The following is a 24,050-nucleotide window of genomic DNA, read 5'->3' as shown; positions in this document are numbered from 1 at the left end:
GCTGCAAAACTGCATAGCCTACAAGATACAAAAGAGTAAAATCATTGTAAATGTTTTATAAAAGTTTTTTTTTTTCCTTTACAAGTTGAAAAATCAGTCATGTTTACAGAAGTGGGGCAGAGGTATGTGGCAGTCTGTACCAGCCCCAGAGACACCCTCACTCCTCTGCTTCGCCCCATGCCTCTCGGCCACCCTGCCCACCCCGTGTCTGTTTTCCCAGGCAGCCCGTATAAAAAAGAAACGCTTCTACTACTAAAAATAATAAGACAAGATGAGGGTAGGGTTTTTCAGTTGGTCATATTCGGAAGCTACCTAATAAAAAAGTGTACATTCAGCGGTAGGCCGGGCGCCCGGCAGCTGCTGGCGGCCCGCGGCCCTCAGAGGATGCTGCACTTCCCCTTCTCCACCCAGGGGTTGTTCTTCATCAGCTCCGGGTTCAGGAAGGGATCTTCTGGGATGCCGTCCTCGATCCACTTCACGAACCTGCGGGAGGGGTCAGGGGGATGTTACACAGCCCGGGTTTTTGGGGCTGCAGTGCACAAACCCCTCTGGATTTGCTCCGCACCGAATCGAGGCCTGCACATGGTGGGCCTGGGGCAAAGTTTTGCTGTGGGAGCACCATGCTGGGGGCCCCCAGCTCGCTGAGACCTCATCAGCTGCCTCCTGTCCCCAGTGTCTGTGGCTGACGTGTGCTGCCGGCCTCGGCACTGCCCTGTGAACCGTGCTTGGGTCACCCTTTTCCTCTCCCCCCTCACTGTGTAAGAGAGAGGCCGCGGGGATGTCCCGAGCCCCTTCATGGCAGGCAGCAGCGAGGTGCGAGCCATGAAGAAATACCTCTTCATGACCACGTTACACGTTTCATTTCCAGCTTTGCTTTACAGCCTCTGGGTGTCCACCCTCACACCCACCGCCCCATTACAGGAAAGGTACAGGACAGGGCACAAGGTGGTGGCTGAGCCCAAAGCGCTGGGGGGCTCCTGGGGAGTCCCAGAGGTCTCTCAGCTGCCACCACGTCCTGGCCACTTGGGCAGCTTGAGAGGAGCAGGCACGGGGCGTTACAGGCACCTGTGGGGGGGTCTGGGGAGCCTTCAGCAGCTGGGGCTTGGGTGACCGCGGGGGGACGATTTCTGAGCTCGTTCAGGGAGGAGATTTGGAGGGGGTAGAGGGAGGAAGCCCCACCGTCACTCCCCGCCATGCCCACTCACTCGGGTATCGTCTTGGAGGACATCTCCCGCTTGTAGGCCAGCTGGTACTTGAGGCTCTCCACCTCCTTCTTCCACTGCGGCAGGTCCCACTCGTCCATGGCACCTGGGCTTGGCGGGGGCTCGGCGCAGTGGCGGTGGGGGCTGAAAGGCAGGGTGTCCGTGCTGTGTCCCCAGCTGCCCCCCGCCCCATCCCCGTGCTCCCTGAGCTCCTGGGGACATTCCCGATCCCACCCATTGCGGACCTGTGGCTCCGAGAGATTTTGGGAGGTTTTGCTTACCTCGGTGGCACGGCCGGGCACGGTGGTGAGTGCCCGGTGCCGCGCTCTTGTACCCACCCTGAGCCCGTGGGCACATGCAAAGCCTGCCCGGAGAGCCAGGCTGGATTTGACTGCGATTTGGTTGTTGGTGTGTGTAAATAACAAACCAGAGGCTCTCCGGGGTGGGGGGCAGCATTTTCCTGCCTGGCTGTGGCCCTGAGAGAGGGGCAGGAGGGATTTTGGCCCTGCACAACCCTGGTGAAGGCTCAGTGGGGTGTTTGGTGGGGATGTATTGCAGCCCCTAAGCCAATATTTGGGGCTGGGGTGAGATCCCCCTCTCCCAGCCTCACCCCTGAACTGCAGCAGCCCCCACGGGCAGCACCGAGCGGCACCATCCACCAGGGAAGGAGGCCCTGTGGCCCCAGGGAGGGCTGGTGGGGGTGAGGGGAGCAAAGCACCGAGCACCCCGCAGCAACACGGCGAATAGTGGGGACATGGTGGGGAAACTGAGGCACAGCACCCAACTGGGCACAAACTGTGACCACAGCCGCGTGATCCCCAGCTCCCCACACTGTCCCAGGGATGGGTGGCACACGGGGACATCTCCTCCTGCCCGTGGCCACCCGTGACCCCAGCAAAGCCCGGGGCCATGCTCTGTCCAGCACAGAGCAGCACCGGGCCCACCCAGCAGCATCACTTTGCACCGGGGTGGCCAAACGGGGGACACCCCGCATCCCGAGCCATCCTCAGCCCCGTGCAGGGCAGGGCTCAGCAGCTCCGTGCTTCTGCAGAGCATCCACAGGGAAAATAATCAGCACGGCCGGGAGGAGGGTGAGCACCCAGCGCCCAGCATCCCTGTGCGCCCGCGGTCCGGCCTCCCCGCTGCTCCCGCTCCCTCCGGCAGCTCTCCCGGCGATGAAGCATCCCCAGCCCCACTCTGGCCATCCCAGCAGCATCCCAGTGCCACGGCCACGGCCGAGCTCTCCACCTACCTCGGCTGGAAAAGGTGTTAGCAGGAGTGGGGGCTGCGTCCGTCCCCGCCGGCTCGGCAAGCTGCGCTGGCCTCGCCTCCCGCTAGCGCTGCCCTCGCTGTCAGCAAGCCCAAATCCTCTGTGTAATCTATTAATGCACGGCCCGTCCAGCTGCCTCCGACACGGCAAGAGCCGGATAATGAGAGCGTCCTCCCCCCCTGCTGCTCCCGGGGGATTTGGCTCTGCTGAACGTGAGCTCCGGGACGAAGGCAGCGTGCTGGGACCGGGGCTGCAGCGGCGGTGCTGCTGAAACGCGGCTACCCCGGCCTCGGCTGTGCTGGAAGGGCTGGATGGGCCCCGGGGGGACACGAGTGGGATGAGTGCTGGGACATAGCAGCACCCCAGGGAGTGCCTGCAACCCTGCCCGTGTCCCTGCTCCTATCTGTGCACGGATCTGTGCCTGCATCCCTGCCCGCACCTCTGCCCATGCCTGTGCCTGAATCCCTGCCTGCATCCTTGCAAAGCTTTCCTGGGTGCCATCAACAAGGATTTCCCCCCCCCAAATGCAGACCCCAGCCCCACGCCATTGCTTTCTCCTGGCTGGTGGCTGTGTGCTGCTGCCCCTGGTTTTCTTGCATCTTCCCACTTTATCTTGCCACTTTCCTGGTGCTGGCGGGGCCAGGGGGCAGGGATTTGCAGGGGTGCACATGGGAATGGCTTATAAAAAAGTAAAAAAAAAGAAAAAAAAAGGAAAAAAAAAGGAAAAAAAATAAATAATAATAATAATAAAAAAAAAAAAGACAAAAAAAGAAAAAACAAAAAAACAATTGCAATAGCTGAGCAGTTGGAAACTAAATATTTGGCCAGGGTGAAGTTCAGGGGATGCACACGTTGAACAACAAGAGCATTAAAAAGCAGCAATTAGTGTAACTTACAGGGAGGAAAAAGATAAAGCCACACTAAGTGTTGTTAACTGATTAAAATCACCATAATTGAAGTAAAAGCAAAACCGCAAAGGAAAAAAAAAAAAATCAAAAAAATCAAAAAGCAAAACAAAACAACAAACCATCCATATTAAGCAACCATTAAAAAAAAAAAAAAATCTGCCCAATTCCACCCCAAAGCGATGAGCCTGGTGTTGCCAAACTGAGGGGGTTCCCTGTGTGCTGGAGGCTCAGGGAGCAAATGCCCTGCATTGGCCTGAGTGCCTGAGGAAAGGGAGGTGAAAAAAAAAATAAAAAAATACGTACATATATATATATATATAAAATTATCTCTTGTATATATACAATGATCTCTTGCAGTCCCTTCCAACCCCTACGTTTCTGTGATTCTGTGAATAATAAAATATGAAGTAAATATATACACTAGAAATATAGTAAACCATTTAGCATATAAAATGATATAAATATAATAAAACATAAAGTATATTATAATTAACATGTACTATATATTATAGAAGATGTTTGGTTGATTGGGCATGGATTCTAATCCCTGCTATTAGAAGACAGTGACTTATTACGTAGTATTGGGCACAGTTATTATAAAATTAAGTGCAAATCTTCAGAGAAAGGAATTTTCCCATACGTAAAAGACCGTATCATTATCTATGGCGTAATCCTCATGATAAGAACTTTATTCTTTGCTGCTCTCTCTCTCTCTCTTACACAAAGGCTGCACCTCGGATGCCTCTGGCAGCGCAGAAGCCCCTGCAGCCACCCGGGTGCCCCATCCCAAAAGCTTTGCTGCTGCCGGCGCCCGTCCCCAGGCTCTGCGGGCAGCCTCCACTGAGGATCGATAGCACTAACGGCCCCCCCGGCCTCCTAATGGGCTCACCGCTCCCCTGCCCTGCCCCAGGAGAGGATGCTGCAGGGAGCGGGGCTGGGCTGCAGCCAGCGATGGATGGGTGGATGGATGGATGGATGGATGGATGGATGGATGGATGGATGGATGGATGGAGCCACCAGGGGCTGGCAGTGGGACGTGGAGCCAGCAGTATGAGGAGGTGGCCCAGGGGCAGCAGTGCCCGTGCATATTTGTTGGGACAGCAGCACTGGGTGTCTGCAAACAGCTCCGTGGTGGTGGCCTCCTTGGGTCGCCACCGCCTGGACTTTTCCACATGGCACCACCCGCCTGAAGGAGGTCAGCGATACGGCGCGCTGGCCCGCAGATTATCTCGCTGTTGACATCAGTCGTAATCTCCCAGCGCTGCCTCCAAACAATTATGGGAAAGGCTGGGGTTTAGCGATAAAATGACACTGGAGACGGGTTATTGGATTTCTGTGGATTTTCCACAATCTGACTGCAGTGCCAGCTGAGCGGGGCCGGGCAGAGCTGCCAGGGATGGCACAGGCAGTGCCCAGCGAATTTCGGAGCCATTGACACCATCCCAAAGCTGAGGGGGCCCTGAAGCTCATCCCCTCCTATAGCCACGGCCACCCTGGTACCTTTTCTTGGTAGGCTTTGGGCTGGGATCAGGACAAGTGCCCCATGTGCCAAATCCCCGAGGACCCACTGAGGACCCAGCTGCGCAGCCCCCGCCGTGCCCACCCCGCGCAGCAGATTGCAGGGCTCGCATTAGCAACCCTGCCTGGCTTTGTAGATTAAAGAATTATGAACTCCTGAAGTTTTGCAATATTAATGATTGTAGCCATCTGTTAATCTGGCAGCCAGCAACAAGCTGCTTTTTTTTTTAAAAAAAAAAAACAACTTTGCTTAGTCCAGTTATTAAAATGGAGTATTTTTGGTCTGGCAGGCAGCTGGGAGAAAGCTACTCCTCGGTGGTGTCCCGAGGTGGCCGAGCAGTGACTTCACCCCTTCGTCATGGATGCCATCTGTGGGCAGCACCAGCACTGGTGGGCAGGAGCCTGCACACAGAGGACACCACACCAGCACAGCCTGGGTGATGGGTAAAAAAGGAGAAAATATCATGAACCCCTTATCTCAGATAGGGTTTGGAGGCTGGAGAAACGTGTCTTGGGTGCAGGAAGGTAAGGGGCAGCTTTGTGCTCTCATGCTAGGAGCCAGCAGGGATGGGATCTATCTCATGAGACGCGAGGTCAGTGCTAGGATGGACCAGCACCAGGATGCTTTCTGAACATCGGGGTGTGCCAGGCAGCTTGCTGTGGGGTATGCAAGAGTGGGCAAGGACATTTGACATGGAACTACTGTGGCAGCAACCAGATTTAGCTGCCAGCTGGTTTTGTCTTCTTCTGGGACTGAAGCCCCAAATGTGCAGGCCAGGAGATGAGGGAAGGGAAGAGATGCTGTGCCTGTCAAACAGAGCTGGGTACTGCACGAGCACCCAAGGGAGGACAGCACATGCTGAGCACAGCATTTGAGGGTGAGACCCCACAACAGCAGCAAGGCACCGGCCCCCATCCACCCCCCAGAAAGCAGGGGTCTGCCCTCAGCACACGCTGCTAATTAAGGCTCTCAGTGGAACGGTATTTTAGATAACTCAGTTCTCCGGTACACACTCTGAAGGGATAGACTCATTTAGCAGGTTAATTAGTGTCCTTGGCAGAAACAGCAGCAGCTCTCTCCCAGCCCACTGAGCAGAGACAAGGCTGGGAAGCAGAGGGGGGACAAGGCAACGCACGTGGGGGTGGTCCTGTGCCCTCACCCACACTGCTCCACTGTCTCCTTGGCCATGAACTCGCCTATTTGCCCTTTTCTCATACAAATCCACCCTGAGTGTGAAGTTATTCATGTCAGGCTTGAGGTGGTGGGGTCCCAGGTGGTATTTTCTGTTCAGATCTAGAAATATCCCAACCATGCTGTGGGAGCTTAGGATTTGCCCCAGAGCAGAAGTAAGAGCCACACAAGGATGGCTAGCACAAGATAATTTTTTTTCCTCCCCTTAAATATTACACTAGAGGACAAGTTTTTAAACAATTAGTTTATTAGCCCTGTATTTTAGAAATCTTACTCTGACAAACTCAACAGAGCTCTGCTGATCACAACCAAGCACACACATACACCTTACAATCCCAGGCTGAATGATGGCATTCCCTTCCCAGACATTATGAATCTCAAACAATTTCATTAGTTCCAGACAAAGTTTTATCTTCAATGCATGTACTTACTTGCAAGTGTTCTACTTAGTGTTTGGCAGTATCAGCTGTACGTACTCTTGCTAAAACAGCAGAGTTCTGTTTGCTAAAATACAATATCTGGATCAGAGAGCTTTAGATGCATATTTTCTACTCTGAAGTATAGATTTCAATTTTTAATGAGCTCTGTTCATCTCAATTATACCTGGAGCAAAGCAGGGAAAAAAAAAGCCTTCAATTTACCTTTGAGGTTACACTAGTCTGTCTCAGGGTACTGGGAAGATGTTTTCTACTGTGGTTGATTGGGCATGGCTTGGATAGACAGGTACAGTTATTACAAAGTCAAGTGCTAATCTGCAGAGAAAGTCATTTTCTCATACATAAAAGATTATATCATTATCTGTAGTATAATCCTTGCTATAAGGGCTTTACTCATTGCTGCTCTAATTCATTAAAATTCAGCTGCAGATAAATAATGAATAGACATGCTATTTACTTACTGCAGTGGAAGCAGTTCCTGCCCTTCCCTGTGATGGTAAATGCAGACTGTGCAGGGTAAGAAAGCGCTGCCCTCACCTGCTCCCACTCCCTCCCCTGCCTGGCCCTGCTCCAGGCACCAAAAGGATGGCACCGAGGAGCCCACACACTTCAAGCTGCAATGGCTTACTTGGCTTTGCCCTTGTCTTTTTACATCTGCAGAGAAGTGAAACAAGGCGTGAGCAACGCCACGCAGGCTGCCCAGCCCCGCCGCAGGCTGGAAAGGAAGGCTTGTAGAGCAGGGTGCTGCAGAGAGCCCAAACACCTTGTGTGAGGACTAAAAAGAAGCTTAGTGATTGCAGTCTCCTTCCTCACCTCTGTTACACGAGGAATGGAGGCCTTCTACTCATGTAGATGGGGTGAGAAAGATCACAGCACTAAGAATAAGCAAAAAAAAAACCACCTCTCTTAGAAACCAGGATGAAAGACCATGCCACACGGGCCCAGGCCAGAAAACACCACGTGGCCACCCCTGCCACCATCCAACAGAACCACGTTCACCTGCAGCAGGGGACTTCACTGACCCCTGACAGCACAAGATAAAGGCACAGCAACTGCTTACAAGCAAAACAAAGAAACAAAAACTCACCGAAATGACAACATGATGCAATTTCTACAAAAAGTTTTATTAAACCTCAAGTAATTTTAGATGCGTGTAATTTTTTGTGGAAGACTTGAATAACGTAACTCACTTTGGATAACAAAATACAGTATAACAACTTCGTCCCAACTGCCAAAGCAATGCAGACAGGTATCAGAACAGTACAACAAGGCTAGAAATATTTCCATTTCTACCTTCACAGTTCAAAGAAGTTTTCTTAAAACTTGTAGTCAGACTTCAAAAAAAAGACAGCCATCAGCACCAGTTTGCCAGCTATTGTAGAATATAAAAAAGCCCCCCCAATTAGAAAACCTTAAAACTATATATTTTTTTAAGTACAAAAAACAGGCTATGGCTTTTTTGATTCTGATTTCTTGCAGCAAATAAGAAAGGTTCAGGCTGAACCACACTAACTGAAGAGTGGTTTATTTTTATAATTATGCACTAAAGAAAACCAAGGAGTGCAAACAGCATTAACGTACGCTGTTGTACACTAGTGGAGAGGCAATTTTCCCCATTGGAGAAGGTTTTCTAACTGTTCTCTTAGCAGTTGCTCTGCTGCAGCTTTCTCACCCAGAACACAACTACACAATTGTGCAACTCAAAAGCAAAAACTTCTGGTGCTGTTTCGTCCGTGTTTCTCTCCTCATACCTCTTGCATCCGCCGCCTCAGATCAGCATCTCTGTAGGCCAGCTTTTCCTACAACATACAGCTCTTGCCTCTTTAAATGAGGGCTTAATACACATGTCTCAAAAAAAGGACATTTCCAGAACATATCTGCTGAAATACAGCCACTATTCACCACCTAAATCTAGAATTTTTGGTTTTGTCTGTTCAGTTCTTAGGTGAATGTTTTTAAGTGAAGGAAGAGATGACAAAACAGAAAACAAAGAACCCAGCAAGAGGTATATCCAGGGAATACAAGTTGAAAAACGCTTGAAAGTTTTGGCAAATTATAGTTTTTCAAAAATGCTTATGAACTTTGAGACTTCACGATGAGCTGCAGTGCCAAGGGGCAGATACCTTAATCCCTGTGCAGACAAAGAAGATAACATACATCAGTAATTTGTCAACTTTACAATAAATGACATTACTAAATATTTCAAATATTTATCTATTATCACATATCAAATACACCATATATCAATGATTTATTTGTCATTTATATGCTTTATTGTTAATTCTAAGGTACAGAGATACTTACTACATTGTGAAAGAATCTGCAAAGGTTCTTTGCCCATGGACACCTAAAAACAGATCCAAATATATAATTCTTAATCCATTTTCCATAGGGACAGACCTACCCCCAGTTTCAGCCACACTAACAATTCAGTTCAACTTCCAAATAGAGAGGACTCCCGCATCAGACGTACAGTAAAAAAAAAAGACAAAGATAGACCATAACAAAAAGGATCTCATCAAATTCTCTTGGATTACTGCTAGAGCGTACTGTAAAACCTCACAAAATCTGAGATAAGAAGAGGCATTTATTAGAACCGCAAGTTTTTATATGAGCTAAGTTATATTTAACAACAGAGTGAAGTTAGGAATTTTATTTCCTAAGATACATACAAAGGCTTGAGAGAGGGGAAGGAAAAAGCATTTTACAAGGTAAGTTAACTCACATGTTCATGATTTTTACTTGAAAGCTACTAAAAAGTGAATTCTCAACGTTATTCTGCTGCCATCTGCTACGTGTGAATTGAAAGTGTCAGAGCAGGCAGTTATTCTGCCTTCTGGTATATAAGCATCGAGTCATTTCTTTTTAAAACCATTATGTCAACACATAAGATGTAAGGTGATAGAAGTTAATGCTTTCCTGCACAACCCAGGAGAGCAAGGATTATATTTAGGAATATCTAGTGGTCTCCATAGGGACTTATCAGTGTTTTATCCTCATTTGTAATCTAAACATAGTACTCAGACATTTACGGAGCTGTTTTCCACTCCAGCAGCTTTGTGCTGCTGATCAAATCTTCTCTTTTAAAAACAAAAAACCAAAAAACAAACAAAAAAACAGGATAAGACCGACAAGCACAAACTTAATCCTGTCATCAGTTTGCATTACAGTGCCCAGATGTTCCTGAGTCTAGTTTTTAATAGGGATTTACTCCCTCACCACCATGTGAAACATCTTTTACAAGTTTAAAAGAAACGTTGACATCTGTAAACCCACTGTACTCTGGCAGATACACAACAATGTACATTTTGAGCTAATTTGAACTATTTCCTCTAAATGAAGTTTTATGCAGCATTATACCTCCCTAGAGTCCAGTGTCTAAATTCCAACTAAGGTTTTTGTTGTTGTTTTTATAAACCTAAATAGAATGAAGTGAGATGACAATGGCATTAAACTAACAGAACTTGACTGGTTAGGGTTGCACAGAGCAGACACAACATAGGGCACTGGCAAGTTAGAAGGCCATTTAGTTCAACAGGAACATAGAACAATTTCAAATCCACTCAAACTACCACTTTCAGTATCTTTACTGCTGCTAATAATAAGGAAGTATATAAAACAGTAATTAATTTTGCGTTAAATCTCAATTAAGAGAAAGCTACCAGCACTGTTGCAATGTATAATAATTTGCTGTTTGGCTATGATAAAGATTAACACTTACATATGCAGGTTTTCTGTAACTATATTCAGAGCGAACAGACCGATAGATTGCATCTTCTTATGCCTGCAAGTCAGGAACAGGCAAAGGAATTCACCCACATACTGGGGACCAAGGTTTTGCCACCTAAACAACGTAAGACCAAGAAACAGAACATATTTGTTCAACAACAAAGACAAATGGCAATATCTGCATTGCTTTTCTCTTGGTGCTACTTTCTCATACTTCAATCTGCTTTAAAAGTAGTAGCATCTCATTATAGGAATGCAAAAATCACAATTTCCACTTAAAACCTTCTGATTAACAATATATCTATTAGGTAGGCATAGCAATACCATGACCAGGCATTCTTTTTCCAGCTGGAACTATTTCACCATGATAGGGGTCCCCATCAGGGAAAGAGACTTCAGATTGCTGCAGCTATTCCAGATGTACCTTTACTTGGCCAATAAGCATTACTGTGTAAGAAATACTACAAAGCTTTATTGCTACGTGAATGGCTGCACTGGGTGAGGTCAATGGCCCGTCTAGCTCAGTATCCTCCCTTCACAAAAACCGCAATATTTATTTTGGCCTTCTGCAAACCAGATACACAGAAGGAGATGCGCTAGATACCTTTTGTTTAAAGGAACAGATAAGGAATAGTGCTAGCTCATACAGATCTGATGGAAATTAATTGTTGTCTAAGTACACTTGTATCGTCAACAGCTCAAGAACTACCTCCTTAGGTCTGGAGTGCTATTTCCACGCTGGTCGTACTTGAGTCTTACAGCAATTTGCTTAATTGCTTTTCAGTCCGTATATACTTTGTTTCCACAGCATTCTCCTCATCCAAATTCACACCTCCAAGTGATACAACCTTAATCCATCTTGTTTTGCCACGTCAGATTTCCTTTAAGCCCCCTGATTCTTGATCTGTGAACAATTATTCCCTGGTCACCTTTAGCATAGAAAGCTTTGTAGACCATTATCATAACCCCAGGCTCAGATGGTTGAGTCAAGTTAACCAATTTCTCTCACAGAGGTCATTCTATACCTTGAGAAAAGGAATCAGGATCGTGCACAATATTCAAAACAGATGCATCATTTATGTAAGTGTTCTATTGTCTCTTGTTTCCCATTGATTCCCAGCATCTTATTTTCAAAGAGCTAAGGATTGTGTCTTTGCTAAATGCTACTGCTTCGAGACTGCTGTTAAGATTTTTATAAACAGATTTCAGGAAGCAAGTGTTTACTCACAGTTTTAGCATTGTTACTTTCTGCCGACTCAGATCTCTCAAAATCAGATTGACAGTGCCATGGAGAACATGCTCCTGATAGGAAAGATGATCCAGTAACAGCCTCAGAGCCCAGAAGTTATTCTAGGAAAAGACAAAATAAGGGCACTGATTTAACTTAATTGTCTATCATTTCTTAAAAAAAAAACAAACACAAATACACAAAAGAAATTAAAGGTCAAAAAAGCTTAAGGGGAACAACACCAGGTTGGTGTTACACAGATTTTATATTTAATCTGCTTTAATCTCTTAGAATAGAAGTCAATATCTAGGACTCACCCCAAAAGCCAGGGCTATCTCTAGGAAGGAAGTCAAGTATGGGAGATCACAGAAAAGCATCTGTTGTACTGCTTGCACTGCGAGAATAAGACAAGCCTCATGCTGTAACTGCAGGAAGAGATATCCACAAGAAGAGACATGTATTTATAAGTCCACTTTCTCACTACTCGCATATCACATCCAATCAAATCAGCACTAAGTCACTACCATTCCAAGCACACAGGCTAGATGATAGACACGACATCCAGAAGAATCTTACAGTGACCGAAAGATGGAGAATAAAACAAGTATTTCTGTTTCTATAGCATGTTTTGCCTGGGGCTTTCAAAGTCCTCACAGAAACATGAAGTCTCATACCATCACAGTGTAGCAGAAGTGGAAGAATTAAGGGGAGAAAAACTCTGGCCCAAGAGTAACGTACTTGGAGAATAACCTAAATGCAGTTTCCTCAAGAGAGGTGAAACAGAGTAAGATTGCTCCTTAGATAGTTGATTGTATTTAATAAAATAACCCGTTTCAAGTCATGCTTCACACCTGAAACCATTGTTCAAAGCAAATTGGGAAACTGTGCTATTCTGAGTTTTGAGACAAACACACTGTTAGTATCAAAGGATAGCTTCTAATTTGAACCAAACAACACAAGATTATTCTATGTGCGAGATTAATACAGAATCAGGGATTACCAGCCCTCACTTTGTAGATGCATAAATTTGGACAGCAGTGAATTTAAACTTCTCCTGGATTGAAGATTTTCTTGGAGTCAGACCAAAACAGGCCCTAATCATTTCCTTACAATCCAAGATTTCTGCTCTAACCTTCAGACTATGTGAAGAACAACAGTCTTATGCCATTTCCCCAAAATCTTCAAGCCCTCTCTTAACAGCTTTTCATAATAATACAACTGCAGTATCTTTGAGAGCTATAAACCAAGTTGTCAATTTCCTTATTGCCAGATGCACACTTACTTGAGGAGAGAAAATAGCAGGTGGTAAAGAAACATTAACTTTTGCCTTCAGTTCCTGCAAGAGACTGCCACTGGCAGCCAGCACCCCCTGCAAAAGAAGTAACGAATCACAAGTCAAAGAGGATGCCTACCTACTTTACAAACTGCCCAATATGATCTCCTTTAAAGTGCTTTCACTTATTTTCAGCATTTTTACAGATGCAGTTGACTGTTCAACAGCATACACACAGAAAGTTGAGGCTCTGTAGCATTAACTAGACGTATCATTTTAACCTGTTATGCTTAGCAGACACTTATTTCTGTTCTTGTCAAGAAAACACCCAGGTACTGACTCTTAGGACTCTTTGAACACATTTTTCTTAAATGGCTTTCCTATCCATTTTGCAATTGTCTGATTCATCTCAACATTGAACAATATAGAATTAGTGTTCAGCATTGAGCTGCAAAAAGAGTTCATCTATTCCCTATTCACAATTTTTGCAAAGTATTACGTTTGGCACATACCATAAAAATATTTGATGAGGTAGTGTAACATTAACCTTAGTATTTAAAAGGATGAGGCAATGCCCACATCCAATTATGTCTTGTATAAAGCAGAGACAACAGTACTTCCATCTCAAAGCCCTATTTCAGTTACCTCTTGGAAGTCAAGCGGTGGCTCTTTCAGTGACAGAGGATGTAGGTGCCCATTTTTTTCTAGCAAACGGCTACTACCCAAAATCATGATGAGGGAACTCCAGCATTTAGGCTGAAACACAGCAGAGCATTTGTTTTACAGTCAAATCCATGTTTAGCAAACTTTAGCAATCAGAGTAAGTCCCTTTGACATGCTGACTTGCATTCACTCTTCTTCCTCTCTAATGGAACACCCAGGCAAAACTACACCCAAACTACATGTTAATGCTTGGGGTTTCCCCAATCTCATTTATCAGGTTGCAAAACAGCCCACCTATTTTGCCTCACCTGTAGTAAAGTGAGGCTTTTTTCACCTGTTTTATTTCTATTGTTTGAGCCATCAACAGACCTGCTGCTGGTGTGATCATTACTGCTATGATTATTTACAGTGGGGCTGTAAGAACGTATACATATGGTAAATTTGATTATCACTACTATGGCATACTGCAAAACTCAGTGAATTTACAAGAGCTGCATACATACAAGATTTGTCATAATTTTGTCAGAAAGGTTCCAGCTAAATCAAGGGACCATTTACAAAACTTGACACGTTTTGTGACAGAGCGCTGAACTATTATCGGAGAAAAGAGTTTGTTTCCTCCCCTCCCCCAAACAAGACTTTTTAAATGATCAAAAACCCCACAAGTAAAGCAAAAGTCTCACAAAGGTATGAACCATTCAGAGAAAAGGGTCCTGACAGTAAATCCTTTCATTGGAGAAGTAACTGGACAAAACAGATAATGTACAAAACCACTCAATGGGGCATAGAAAGAGTTTTAATACAGACTCACATTCCTATATAGTGACAGATTGCTGTAAAGGAGTTTGAGTGCCTGCTTAATTAGAACAGCATCCTTCAATGGAGACCCTGCAAGAAGAAAAATCCAAGACTCTTTTTTATTGCCTGAATAACTACAGAGTATGGATAAAACCAAGATAATAGTTTAGTTGCAGACAGGTTTCTACAGAAACTGAAAGAAAAAAAAAAAAACAAAAGCATCTACAGCTATTTTTTTTTAAGAATATTTTGCTGTAGTTCTTCTATGCAGAACCTACATGCTATCCTAGAAAACTGTAAAAAAACTGAATGAAGTTTAGACTTCAGAATGTCATTAAAAGCTGTAATTAAGATTCCAAACGTTTGAAAGCAAGAAGTTACACTTGCCAGTTGTAATCCAGGGTGCAGGTTCTTGAATATCCTTTCCAGTGGGGACACTGCCTGTTCTGAACATCTTCAGGTAGACCTCAAACTGAAAAGGCGTTAGCCGACAGGCAGTGCAGCATGCAAGGCTATTGACGGGAAACAACAGAGAATGCGCCGCATCAAGGAAGTCTCCAGTTTTACACAAATAGAATGGGATTTTATCTCGAAGGTCTCTTAACCTGGAAAGAAGTAAATGCATAATTTATTTTTGTTCACTCTAAGTTTTACACTGCATATGTATATACCTGATTAAGTTTGAAAACTAGTAAATTACATCCAATAAGGCAGAATTTAGCTGTCGTACAGTATTATTTTCACTTGGTAAACAGCTGCCAAAATCCCGCTTTTCTTTCTGTCATTTTATTAAGATATTGAACAAAAGGACAGACTGGGACACAAATCTAAGGAAAAGAAACAAGAAGAGCTATTTACCCTTTGGTATCATTGCATTTCACAGCTCTCAGGTAGCGAACAACTTCTTTATAGCTGGGTAGAGAAAAAACAAGTGGGTAGGAAAAGAAAGAAAGCATTAAGCTGTGTACATGTCAAATATTACAATTCATGAAGCAAAACAGTAGTTCCTCCCACATAAGAGGTATTTCTAACCTTTTTTTGCAATATAACTGGCAGAAAGAGAGACTGTTGGAAATAAGTTCCATAAAGACACTTTGGAACACAGCAGATATCTGAATTAAGGAGCTATCCACAGATCATCTCTGTACTCTAGGAAAATAGAACAGGAGGCTGGGAACAGGAGCGCCTTTAAGTGGATTATATTCTTCTGAATAGAAGCTTCAGAAGACTCAGAGAGCAGAACACACTTTTTGCAGTTAATAACAAAGTTGAATTTATAAAATGAAAAACAAACAAACAAACACAAAACGAGACTAAACCAATCTCACTTCATTTTGTCTACTAATCTCTCCACTCGGGCCTGTATGACAGGAAGCGCTTCCCACAGAAATATTTTTCTTCCTTTCTGTGTTCTTTGTCCAGTGGTATTCTGGCCTTTTAGAACAGTGGTGAGTAAGACATGATCCCATGGCACAACGTTCAAGCTAGAAGCACAAAAAGAAATGTTAAGTGTATTTTTTTTAGTGCGCCATAACGTATTTCCCTTAAGTAATGTGAAGACTTATTAATAAAACATTTGAAGTTTACAGTTCAATTTGAGGGACAGAAACACAAAATTATCAATATGCACTTAGCAATGGCATCAAATAATTTCTTACTATGGTAAGGACAGGATAGGAAGTAGCTAATACTGAAACCTTCCAATAAAATGTTCATTTCTGTACAGCTGTTTTCAAATAAGTCAGCTGTATGAAAATATACTTTGTAAACAAGAAGCAAAGAACATACCTATTTGAGAAGCCAAAACAGTGACACGGAAGTGAAATGGACTGGAAAAAATGAATAAACTTCTCATATAAATTTTTTGGGAAGTCACACAACACTAGCATCCTCTGAAGTTTTGTTGTGATCCTGTTTTAAATAGAAAAAACAAAAAGAAAATGTTAACGTTAAATAAAATTGCTATTTAAATTAAAAAAAAACAACATGGAAAACTACAGAGAGTACATATAGATTCCTTCAGTTAAATGTCAGACAGTTTGGATCTGTAAGTTTGTGCTTTAAGAGTTGCAGTGAATATGGATATTGCTCTTATGTTATTAATTGTAAACATCAGTGCAAGCATGTGTTCTGTGGGCTTATGCTTTAAAGAAGATCCCCAATGAGTGTGCAAGAAACACTGCAGCAACGTCCTGTAAGCTCGATAAGGAAACTGATCAACCTAAGCTCCTGGCAGCTTCAAAGCTTGTGAAACCATTTTTGCCTTAACTGAAAACTGAAGATAACACACTGACACAAAGAGCTTGATTCTTTTGAAGCTGGGGGAGGGAGGCAAAGAAAATCCTTTTACTGTTCTTTTAAAGTAAAAAAATAATAAATTCAGGAATAGTCATTTAAAATGAAAACTGATAAAGGATTTAGGTTATACCTGTCATAGAGGTGAGAATATTAATTGTTTTTGAGCGCTCCTAGAAAAAAGTTAATTCTTAATTCATTAACCTTCTGTTGCAAGTGAATTTCAGGTTAAAGGTGAAAAGCTAAAATGAGAAATGAATTAAGCCAAGTGAGCGAGATGTCCTCATTCGTTAACCTCTGGGGGAACTTCACTATGTTACGTCCCCGACTACTCCATCCCAGTGGAGGACTACAAGGCTGCTGTTTTGATTCTGAACAGATGCTATTTACTCTTCGGCTTACTAACCGCAAGTAGCTACCCAACACCATCTTTTGGTCTGGCCCTACAGAACACTCCTAGACTACAGTCTAAAAGTAATCCATCTTCTTGGCTTTGAGTTCACTATCAAGGTAGTCTCCTCTGAGGCAACAAAGAAGGGTTGAGTCCTTACGAGGCTCTAAGCAAGGCTGATACTGCTCTTGTCCTTCACAGAAAGGGACTAAGATGCAGAGATGCTAAAAACCCCGATTTGCTGCATACAATCGTAGAATAAGAAAGCATGCTGAGGTCCCTGCTTATTAGGCTGACTGGTGCGTGTAGTTTTCCATACTCTTCTGTCTGTCCCTACACATCTGCAGTCTTCACACATGCAGCTCGCTCTCCACACCCTGCTCAAACAAACCAGTGCCTGACATTGTATATTTAGGTCCTGTTCCCCAGTGCTACAGAACCATAAGACTCCATACCTTTATTTTGGATCTGTCCAAGTTTCCTTAAGGCTTTTAAGAGCTAAAGCACACACTCAAACCTCAAGTGCAAGCAGAATGCTTGCATCTAGCAACTATCTTATTGCCATCTCAGCACTATGTGATAAGTCTTACCTTTGCAACAAATAAGGGACAGCAAGCTTTAGCGAATCAATATGACCATGGTTCTGCCAGCTTCTAAGGGGGGCACAGAGAAGGGGAGGGAAAGAAAAGCATTAATTTTTTGTTTTTCCTGCATTTTTACTTTCTCTGTACACAACTATTTGAGACAACACTTTTCTTAAAAAGCATTGGGAGCTATCACACTAATAATTGATAAAACAAGTGATCGAAGTGTAAAACATCCTAGAGCTGGTTTTCAGCAATACCTAACCAACTAAAGCACAACCCCTCTGGCCCAGTCACAGGGACAGGAAAGCGGTACCTATCCTTCTAACATGTTGTATTAGATCATTTTAAGCACATCTGTGCTTGCACAGGGCTGTATATCAGCCCACAAGAGGGCCAAACCACATCCTATGTGACTACTGTGAACGCTGTGGGATCCACAGTAAGTGTACAGGGAGACCTACCCAAACAATGGTTTCAACCTTGATAACTCCTCAAAAATAACTGCAGAGGAGCTGCTGTTTCTGGCCTGTTGAACTAATCCACACCACATTTACTGCTGCTTTTTAAGAAGCCTTCAATTCTAGCTCCAAAATATTTAGATTCTGTTAAGCAAAGTTCCGGGACCTTGCTCGAGCCAGACAGCAATCAAGTATGAACCAGCCATACTGTAAACATGAAAATAAAAAACAGACTTTAAACACTGTGCTGTTTATTTATTGTTCAGTCCTCCCAGCAAAACAGGTCAATTTCCAGACTTATGGGACAGCTCTAAGACTTACTACCTGAAAAGCATCACGTCCTCCCTTCCAGTTCAGAAGCAGATGTTTCTTCACATAATGCAGCTTGCACACATTCCGTTCAGGAACGCTCCCCTGCCCTTTATCTTCTCCCTTAGAACTGATTCCCACCTGCCACCATCTGCTGTCTGTTACCCTCTCTGCTTCCAGTTCCCATCTCAAATTCCATCATCAGAGATCATCTCTCCCCTCATGGCTCAATCCCATGCAACTTCTTCCTCCCACATGCAACCTTTATCATTCTCTGTCCCCCAGAATCCCTCCCTGCAGTCAGGCTCATTTCTTCCTCATGCATACTCATTTTTCCCTCGCTGTGCTGCAACCAGGGCTATGACCTTTACACTGTTCCTACCCTTAATAAATGGAAAACCAGAACTCTCTCACTTTATCTCCTCCTTTTGAGGAGCAAACAAAGATTACACACTAGATATGGAACCGGATACTTACAAAGCAGGGTCTTTATGAAGGGCTAGCTCTTTAGCTGCTCCCAGAAGCATAACAGCAGTAGCTTTAGGATTCTCTCTTTCTGCCTGATTTAAAAATCTTGTTACCAGTGCAAAAACTCCAGAATACCTAAGAAAGTTAAGCAGTCCATAAGATAGAGTGTCTGGAACAATATATTTTGTAAACAAATGGCAATTATGACCATCCTACTGTTGGAAAGCAAACTAACTACCTTTCCTTGAGAATCTACGACACGGTGACATGGCATTTGCAAAGCATTACTTTCAGTATTTTAAAGGCATATACCACTGAGTAAGAACTAAACCCAATCCTAACAAATTAGTAAAAATATTGAATTTAGTTTCATGCTTTCCCAAATTGTTATGAGGAATATTAGCAATTGTCTTCTCATAGAGAAAGAGACATATTTAAAAATACACTTAAAGGAGTTTTTGAATTGAACTTGGATGTAGTTTAATTGCCAGCTGACCAGTTAGGTTCCCTCAGTTAAGTTCCCGCTATCTCAGGTGCCATGACTCTAACTAGCATGTAATTAAAGGAAAGCAAATTTGCACTGACCAACATGTACTGCTAGTTGTGGTGTCACTTACTTGTATACAACCTCCGGGTTGCGTGACCTGCAGATACTGCATTGGCCAGGAGGTAACTTTGGGAGACAAAAGCATTCATGTTGTATGGGAGGTATTTTTTCTCCAATCAAATACTTATTATATTCCACAGAAAGTTCCTGGATAAAATTTATTAGAAGATTTCCTAAGAGGGCAGGCAGAGACGTAAAACTGTTAGTGCATCCATTTTCTTCAAAACTAAAAGAAACAGCAAGACATTCATAGGTACCCTGTGCGAAGTGTTTGTCAAATCCCCTGCATGCAATCTTAATGGCCAGGCATGCTTTGGTGCTTCTTCCAGGGGGAGAAAAGTAGGAAGCAAAAAAACAGAACTGCAGATCTGTCTGTTCCACAAATGGCCCAGGAAAGGGATAGCAGAGAAAAGTTGCTACCTAAATAATTCACCAGGCCTTTGCAAGGACAGCTATAGTCCAGACAAGCAGTCCTCATAGATTTTAAGTATCATCGAGCCACAGAATGAGCAAACACAGCCAGCCACAGGTCTCCCAAGACAGTGTAAGTGCACTATGCTTACCACCATGCCGAAGGTCTGCATCTATTTCTGTGAGCTCCAATTTGAACATTACAAGAACACCAGCCAAGGCAAAATCACGCTGTTCCTTCCAGAATTTGCTTTTGTTATGTGCGTTGCAGTGACAGAGGGAAGAGGTCGTCCAATTCTGGCACTATTTCATGAAAAGGGAAAGACAGGGATAAGTTTTTTTTTTCTCCTCCCAAGTTAAGCAGACAAAAAGTTGTTCCTCCAACTCAGTGAAGGACTAGAATTCATTTCATGCTTTACAGAGCTAGTCAAAGCACAAGGAGGTATTCTGACAGCTGAGGCAAGAGACCAATGCAGCAATAGCTTGCTACCGTGGCTTTAAAAGCAGGAAAAAAAAGACAGGTCCTCCCTCTCCCCACAGTTTTACCCTCATTAACGAACACCTTACAGGCAGTTAGGCTTCACACCCTCCCCCTTGTAAACTGGTAACAGAACGTTGTTTTTGCATGTTTAGCCCAACTTTACTCACAAAGTAAAGTTTGCTGAATTCTAAAAAACAAAAGCAAAGCAAAGGAGAGATACACAAAAGATCCCTCCCCCTAAAACAAAACGAGTCACACCAGAGAAACAAACAAACAGAACAAAACAATGCTCCCCCCTACTTCGCCCCCTACACTTTGGTTAGGAATATCTAAAGTTTGACCTTTGCCTAGGGCAGTGAGAAACAGTCTGATTTAGTGCAATGATTCCATGAAATACACCATGTGCCCAAGGAAAAGAGGAGGTACATTTGTTTTTTATCAAATGAACATCTACTCCAACAACTTACTGGACTACTAGAAATAAATACAGACACTGGCCATGTGTTTAGCGCTGTGAAGCTGACTGAGATGAACATTTAGAAGAGGAAATGTTAAAATAATCAAATTTAAGTTCTGTTTATTGTTTTAGTGTGCATAAGAGTGATGTCTTTTAAAGACTTCAGGAATTCAGTTTACTCAAAGTTGTGCATTTTTTTTTTTACTACAGTTCTTCCTTACCTCAGAAGCCAGTTTATCACAAATGTAGCAGTAGCACTGACTACAAAAATCAGCATTTTTTCCAAGGGGCGAGCACGTATCACATTCCATTCTCCTGCACAGTTAAAAAACAGACCATTACTTACAGAGCTGGCTGTGCCCTTATCCAACTCTTTCTGCTTGTTAGCTGTTCAAATGCTAACAAGGTTACTTGACAAGTTGGCTTAAATGTAGGAAAGGAAAGCCCCATATCATCCTCCATATCAGCGAACATACTCAAACGGGTGTATTGTACAGTCGTATCTGGCGTGGGGCATCACATTTGCTTGTTTACAGAATGTAACCATGAGGTCACATTCCTCGTCTACAACCTCTTCAGTTTTCTCCTCTTCCACGGCGGTCTTTTCTGTATAAACGAGAAAAAAGTCTAAATGAGTAGAGAGGTAACTACAACTCGACAACAAAGTCATCAGCTACTAAGAGTTATTCTTTGAAACAATAAGGTGCAAGTTTTCTTATGGTTGCATATGGTGCAAATGGCACACAGGAATAGGAAAAAAGACTTGCACATGCTATCCAAAGACAGGTAGGAGAGGCTTTCACAGACTTGTTTTGTGAGAACTTTCACAGGTGAGCAGGAGCCCAATGCCTACCTGAGGGGTCTACCAACAGAACCGAAGTCCCAAGCGTGCTCTCAGCTTCGTCATCGCTGATGAGGATCACACCCTGCTCCTCCTCCCCCTTTGAGGACCCCATGGTTGCCAAAGCTCGAAGGAAGCACCACGCTGCTGGGCAGCAAGCAGGACACAAAGCTCGCCCCTACTGCCCTCGGAAACACCCCAAAACGCCTCCCCCAAAGCCCCCAACCCCTCAGAACCGCCCTAGAGACGGCGCCACCCAGCCCTTACCACAACCAACAGCCCCCAAAACCTCCACTTTTCCACCCAAACCTCAACGAGGAGGAAGGGAGGGACAAAATAAAGGGCACAGGAGGGCGGGAGCTGCCCCCCTTTGGCGGGACCACCGCCACTCACCGCCCCCAGGCCCCGCAGGCCGCCCCCACCTCACGACCCCCCCCCCCAGGTCCCCACCGCGCTCCTCAGCGTCCCGCCGGGCCCCGCCACTCTTTGAACCCCAAACCGCTTCCGAGGCGGCGACCCCATGAGGGCAGCCCGCCCTGAAGCCGTCCGCGCTACTTCCGCCCTCACAGCGGGTTGGGAATGGCTGGGAGGGCAGTGAGGGGCCGCCATCTTTGTTGTGGGCAAGGGGGGTGTCCCTCATGCCTAGGGGCATGGCTGGCCCCCTGGTGGAATAAATCCCTAATAAACCCCTCGTCCTTCACAGCAAGGAGAGGGGGACAGGAATCATGGCAGGGTGTGATCCTGCAGGGCCCTGTGGTGTGCGAGGTGCTGTCTGAGGGAAGGGGGAGGCCGCCTTTCACGCCTCATGGCAGCCTCCTTTTGGATCTAATTTACTTACTTTATATTTAAAGACACCCGTGGTGTCTCCTTTTGGGGGTCTCCGTGACTGAACCCCACAGATGTGGCCCCAAACACCACACACACAGTGAAAAAGTCGCTTCCCTTCCAGCCAGGCCCAGCATCCACCATCACGGCAGCTGCTCACGGAGCTTTGCTGCTTTGGGCATCACCAAAATGTATTTTTTTTTTTTTTTTTTCTGGAAAAATCCCAGGGCAGATTTCTCCTGCTGCAAACCCAGCAGGTGATGAGCAAGATGCCCACGTCCAGCAGATGTTTGGGATTTCCCAGGAACACTAGATGGTACCAGAGCTCCACACTGAGGCCCCGGCAAGCATCAGCCTGTGGGACCAAAAGTGCCTCAAAAGTGGAAATTCTGATACACAGGAAGCTGAAGATGTAAAGCTGCAATATATTCATAAGCTGTTGGCAAAATAATCGCCTTTTCTATGGGAAAAAGCAGATAGGGTAATTGTGAATGAAATAAGGACACTTTTCATGTTTTCAGGACAAGCATAACAGTACTGTTGGTTAAAAATTATCAGCAAACAGAAGGTATTACAGAACCTTTTAGGAGAGCATTTGAGGACTAATACCCATGGAATGGAAATTTTTCATTACTAGTAGTTAGTAGTACAAGGAAAACCTAGGAAGTATTTTAATTTAAGCTGAAACTGCTGTTAATTCATAAAAATGTGGTACTTTTCTGGTATTGTTAATAATAAAAATTATTGAAACAACACTTGGAATATGATTATCTTTTTTCTGTAAGAGGCTGCACACGTTTCAACATGCTGCTTGAAATATTAATGCATTAAAAATGCCTTCCTGCAAATGAATATTTATTCTATGGATAATCTTTAATGTCTTCATAGCTTTCAACACATTTGGGCAAAGTGTTTCAAGTTTCTGTGCTTACAATGAAAAATTTAAACCCGACACCTAAATAGGTGGCCCGATTTCAGCTGCGTGGAGCACTTTCTGCGGAGCCATCATTTCCCTCACATAGTTGCCTCTGTAGCATGACAGCGTTTTAACAGCCCAAAGTAACTCAACACAGCAATTTAGGTGATGAAATGAAGTATTGAGATAGCAAGGAGAAATAATAAAGGCAGAACTGGCACCTGGCCAGCAGAATTTTTCTGAATACTCCGCTCTCATGCAGAAGTCCTGGGAGATGATCTTATGGCCAAATATGGTCAGGACTCAGCGCTGTGTTTCATCCAAAACACAGCAACACTGGTGTTTCCTCTCTTTCCAGATGAAGAGTTGGCGTCGGCGTCCTATTTTTAGTGGTGTGGGTGTAAAGTATGTTGGTTAAATTTTGTATCGCCTCAGCTCAGTCTGCTTTGCCACGCAGCGTTTCATGCCCAGACCTAGCAAAGCTTGAGGTCTGGGACTGACACCACAGGCTTTATGGTCTTCATCTCGTAGGTCAGTGACTTTTGTGTTTTGGGTGAAGAGACAGCTCTCCTGCTCCTTGAGCCCATAAGCCAGACTCAGCTCTCCATCCTGTGCCAAGGCAGAACAATGAGAAAGCATCTGGTGAACTCCCATGGCCACAGCGACAGGACTGTATAATACCCCTGATTTAGGCTGGTATTCAGTGCATTTCAATTCCAACACACCTGGAAATGCAACCGTATTCTCTTCTTATTGTTGCACATGAGAGAAGCAGCTTTCCCATCC

General features: G+C 44.5%; 2 protein-coding genes across 7 annotated transcripts; both read right to left on the bottom strand.

The window, feature by feature from the left end:
• Position 1: 1 nt before the first annotated feature.
• GNG13 (G protein subunit gamma 13) lies at positions 2-2,962 on the bottom strand. 2 transcript variants are annotated; one of them, XM_072023661.1, is made up of 3 exons: positions 1,484-2,446; positions 1,206-1,346; positions 2-483 (listed from the first exon to the last, which is right to left on the bottom strand). In XM_072023661.1, exons 2-3 carry the CDS (start codon positions 1,301-1,303, stop codon positions 378-380), a joined length of 204 nt encoding a protein of 67 aa, XP_071879762.1. In that variant the 5' UTR covers positions 1,304-1,346; positions 1,484-2,446; the 3' UTR covers positions 2-377. The 2 variants fall into 2 exon arrangements, with proteins under 2 accessions (XP_071879762.1, XP_027324840.1); XM_027469039.3 differs by lacking the exon at positions 1,484-2,446 and adding an exon at positions 2,455-2,962 and having other exon boundaries at positions 90-483.
• A 4,668-nt stretch (positions 2,963-7,630) lies between these two features.
• LOC101797262 (uncharacterized) lies at positions 7,631-22,178 on the bottom strand. Of its 5 annotated transcripts, none has more exons than XM_072023810.1 (20): positions 22,091-22,178; positions 21,536-21,667; positions 21,159-21,288; positions 20,904-20,997; positions 19,897-20,047; positions 19,344-19,506; positions 18,736-18,861; positions 17,495-17,557; positions 16,007-16,129; positions 15,547-15,702; positions 15,077-15,130; positions 14,606-14,823; positions 14,232-14,308; positions 13,403-13,513; positions 12,767-12,853; positions 11,802-11,909; positions 11,485-11,606; positions 10,249-10,371; positions 8,832-8,874; positions 7,631-8,658 (listed from the first exon to the last, which is right to left on the bottom strand). In XM_072023810.1, exons 1-20 carry the CDS (start codon positions 22,173-22,175, stop codon positions 8,581-8,583), a joined length of 2,244 nt encoding a protein of 747 aa, XP_071879911.1. In that variant the 5' UTR covers positions 22,176-22,178; the 3' UTR covers positions 7,631-8,580. The 5 variants fall into 5 exon arrangements, with proteins under 5 accessions (XP_071879911.1, XP_038042964.2, XP_038042963.2 ...); XM_038187036.2 differs by having other exon boundaries at positions 21,974-22,096; XM_038187035.2 differs by lacking the exon at positions 22,091-22,178 and adding an exon at positions 21,974-22,068 and having other exon boundaries at positions 21,536-21,670.
• Between the last annotated feature and the right edge of the window lie 1,872 nt (positions 22,179-24,050).

This window comes from Anas platyrhynchos, chromosome 15 (assembly GCF_047663525.1).
Source record: "Anas platyrhynchos isolate ZD024472 breed Pekin duck chromosome 15, IASCAAS_PekinDuck_T2T, whole genome shotgun sequence".
NCBI classification, from domain to species: domain Eukaryota; kingdom Metazoa; phylum Chordata; class Aves; order Anseriformes; family Anatidae; genus Anas; species Anas platyrhynchos.
This window is presented reverse-complemented; position numbering and strand designations above follow the sequence as displayed.

What these genes read in the sequence shown, in the direction of transcription:
- GNG13 (XM_027469039.3), bottom strand. Translation starts at nt 1,303, where the DNA reads ATGGACGAGTGGGACCTGCCGCAGTGGAAGAAGGAGGTGGAGAGCCTC. An exon ending in TCCTCCAAGACGATACCCGA is followed by an intron (nt 484 to 1,205) that starts GTGAGTGGGCAT and finishes CCCCTCCCGCAG; the next exon opens with GTTCGTGAAGTGGATCGAGG.
- LOC101797262 (XM_072023810.1), bottom strand. Translation starts at nt 22,175, where the DNA reads ATGCCCCTAGGCATGAGGGACACCCCCCTTGCCCACAACAAAGATGGC. An exon ending in TGTACAATACACCCGTTTGA is followed by an intron (nt 20,998 to 21,158) that starts GTATGTTCGCTG and finishes TTAACTGTGCAG; the next exon opens with GAGAATGGAATGTGATACGT. An exon ending in TGCACCCTGGATTACAACTG is followed by an intron (nt 14,309 to 14,605) that starts GCAAGTGTAACT and finishes TTCTTCTTGCAG; the next exon opens with GGTCTCCATTGAAGGATGCT.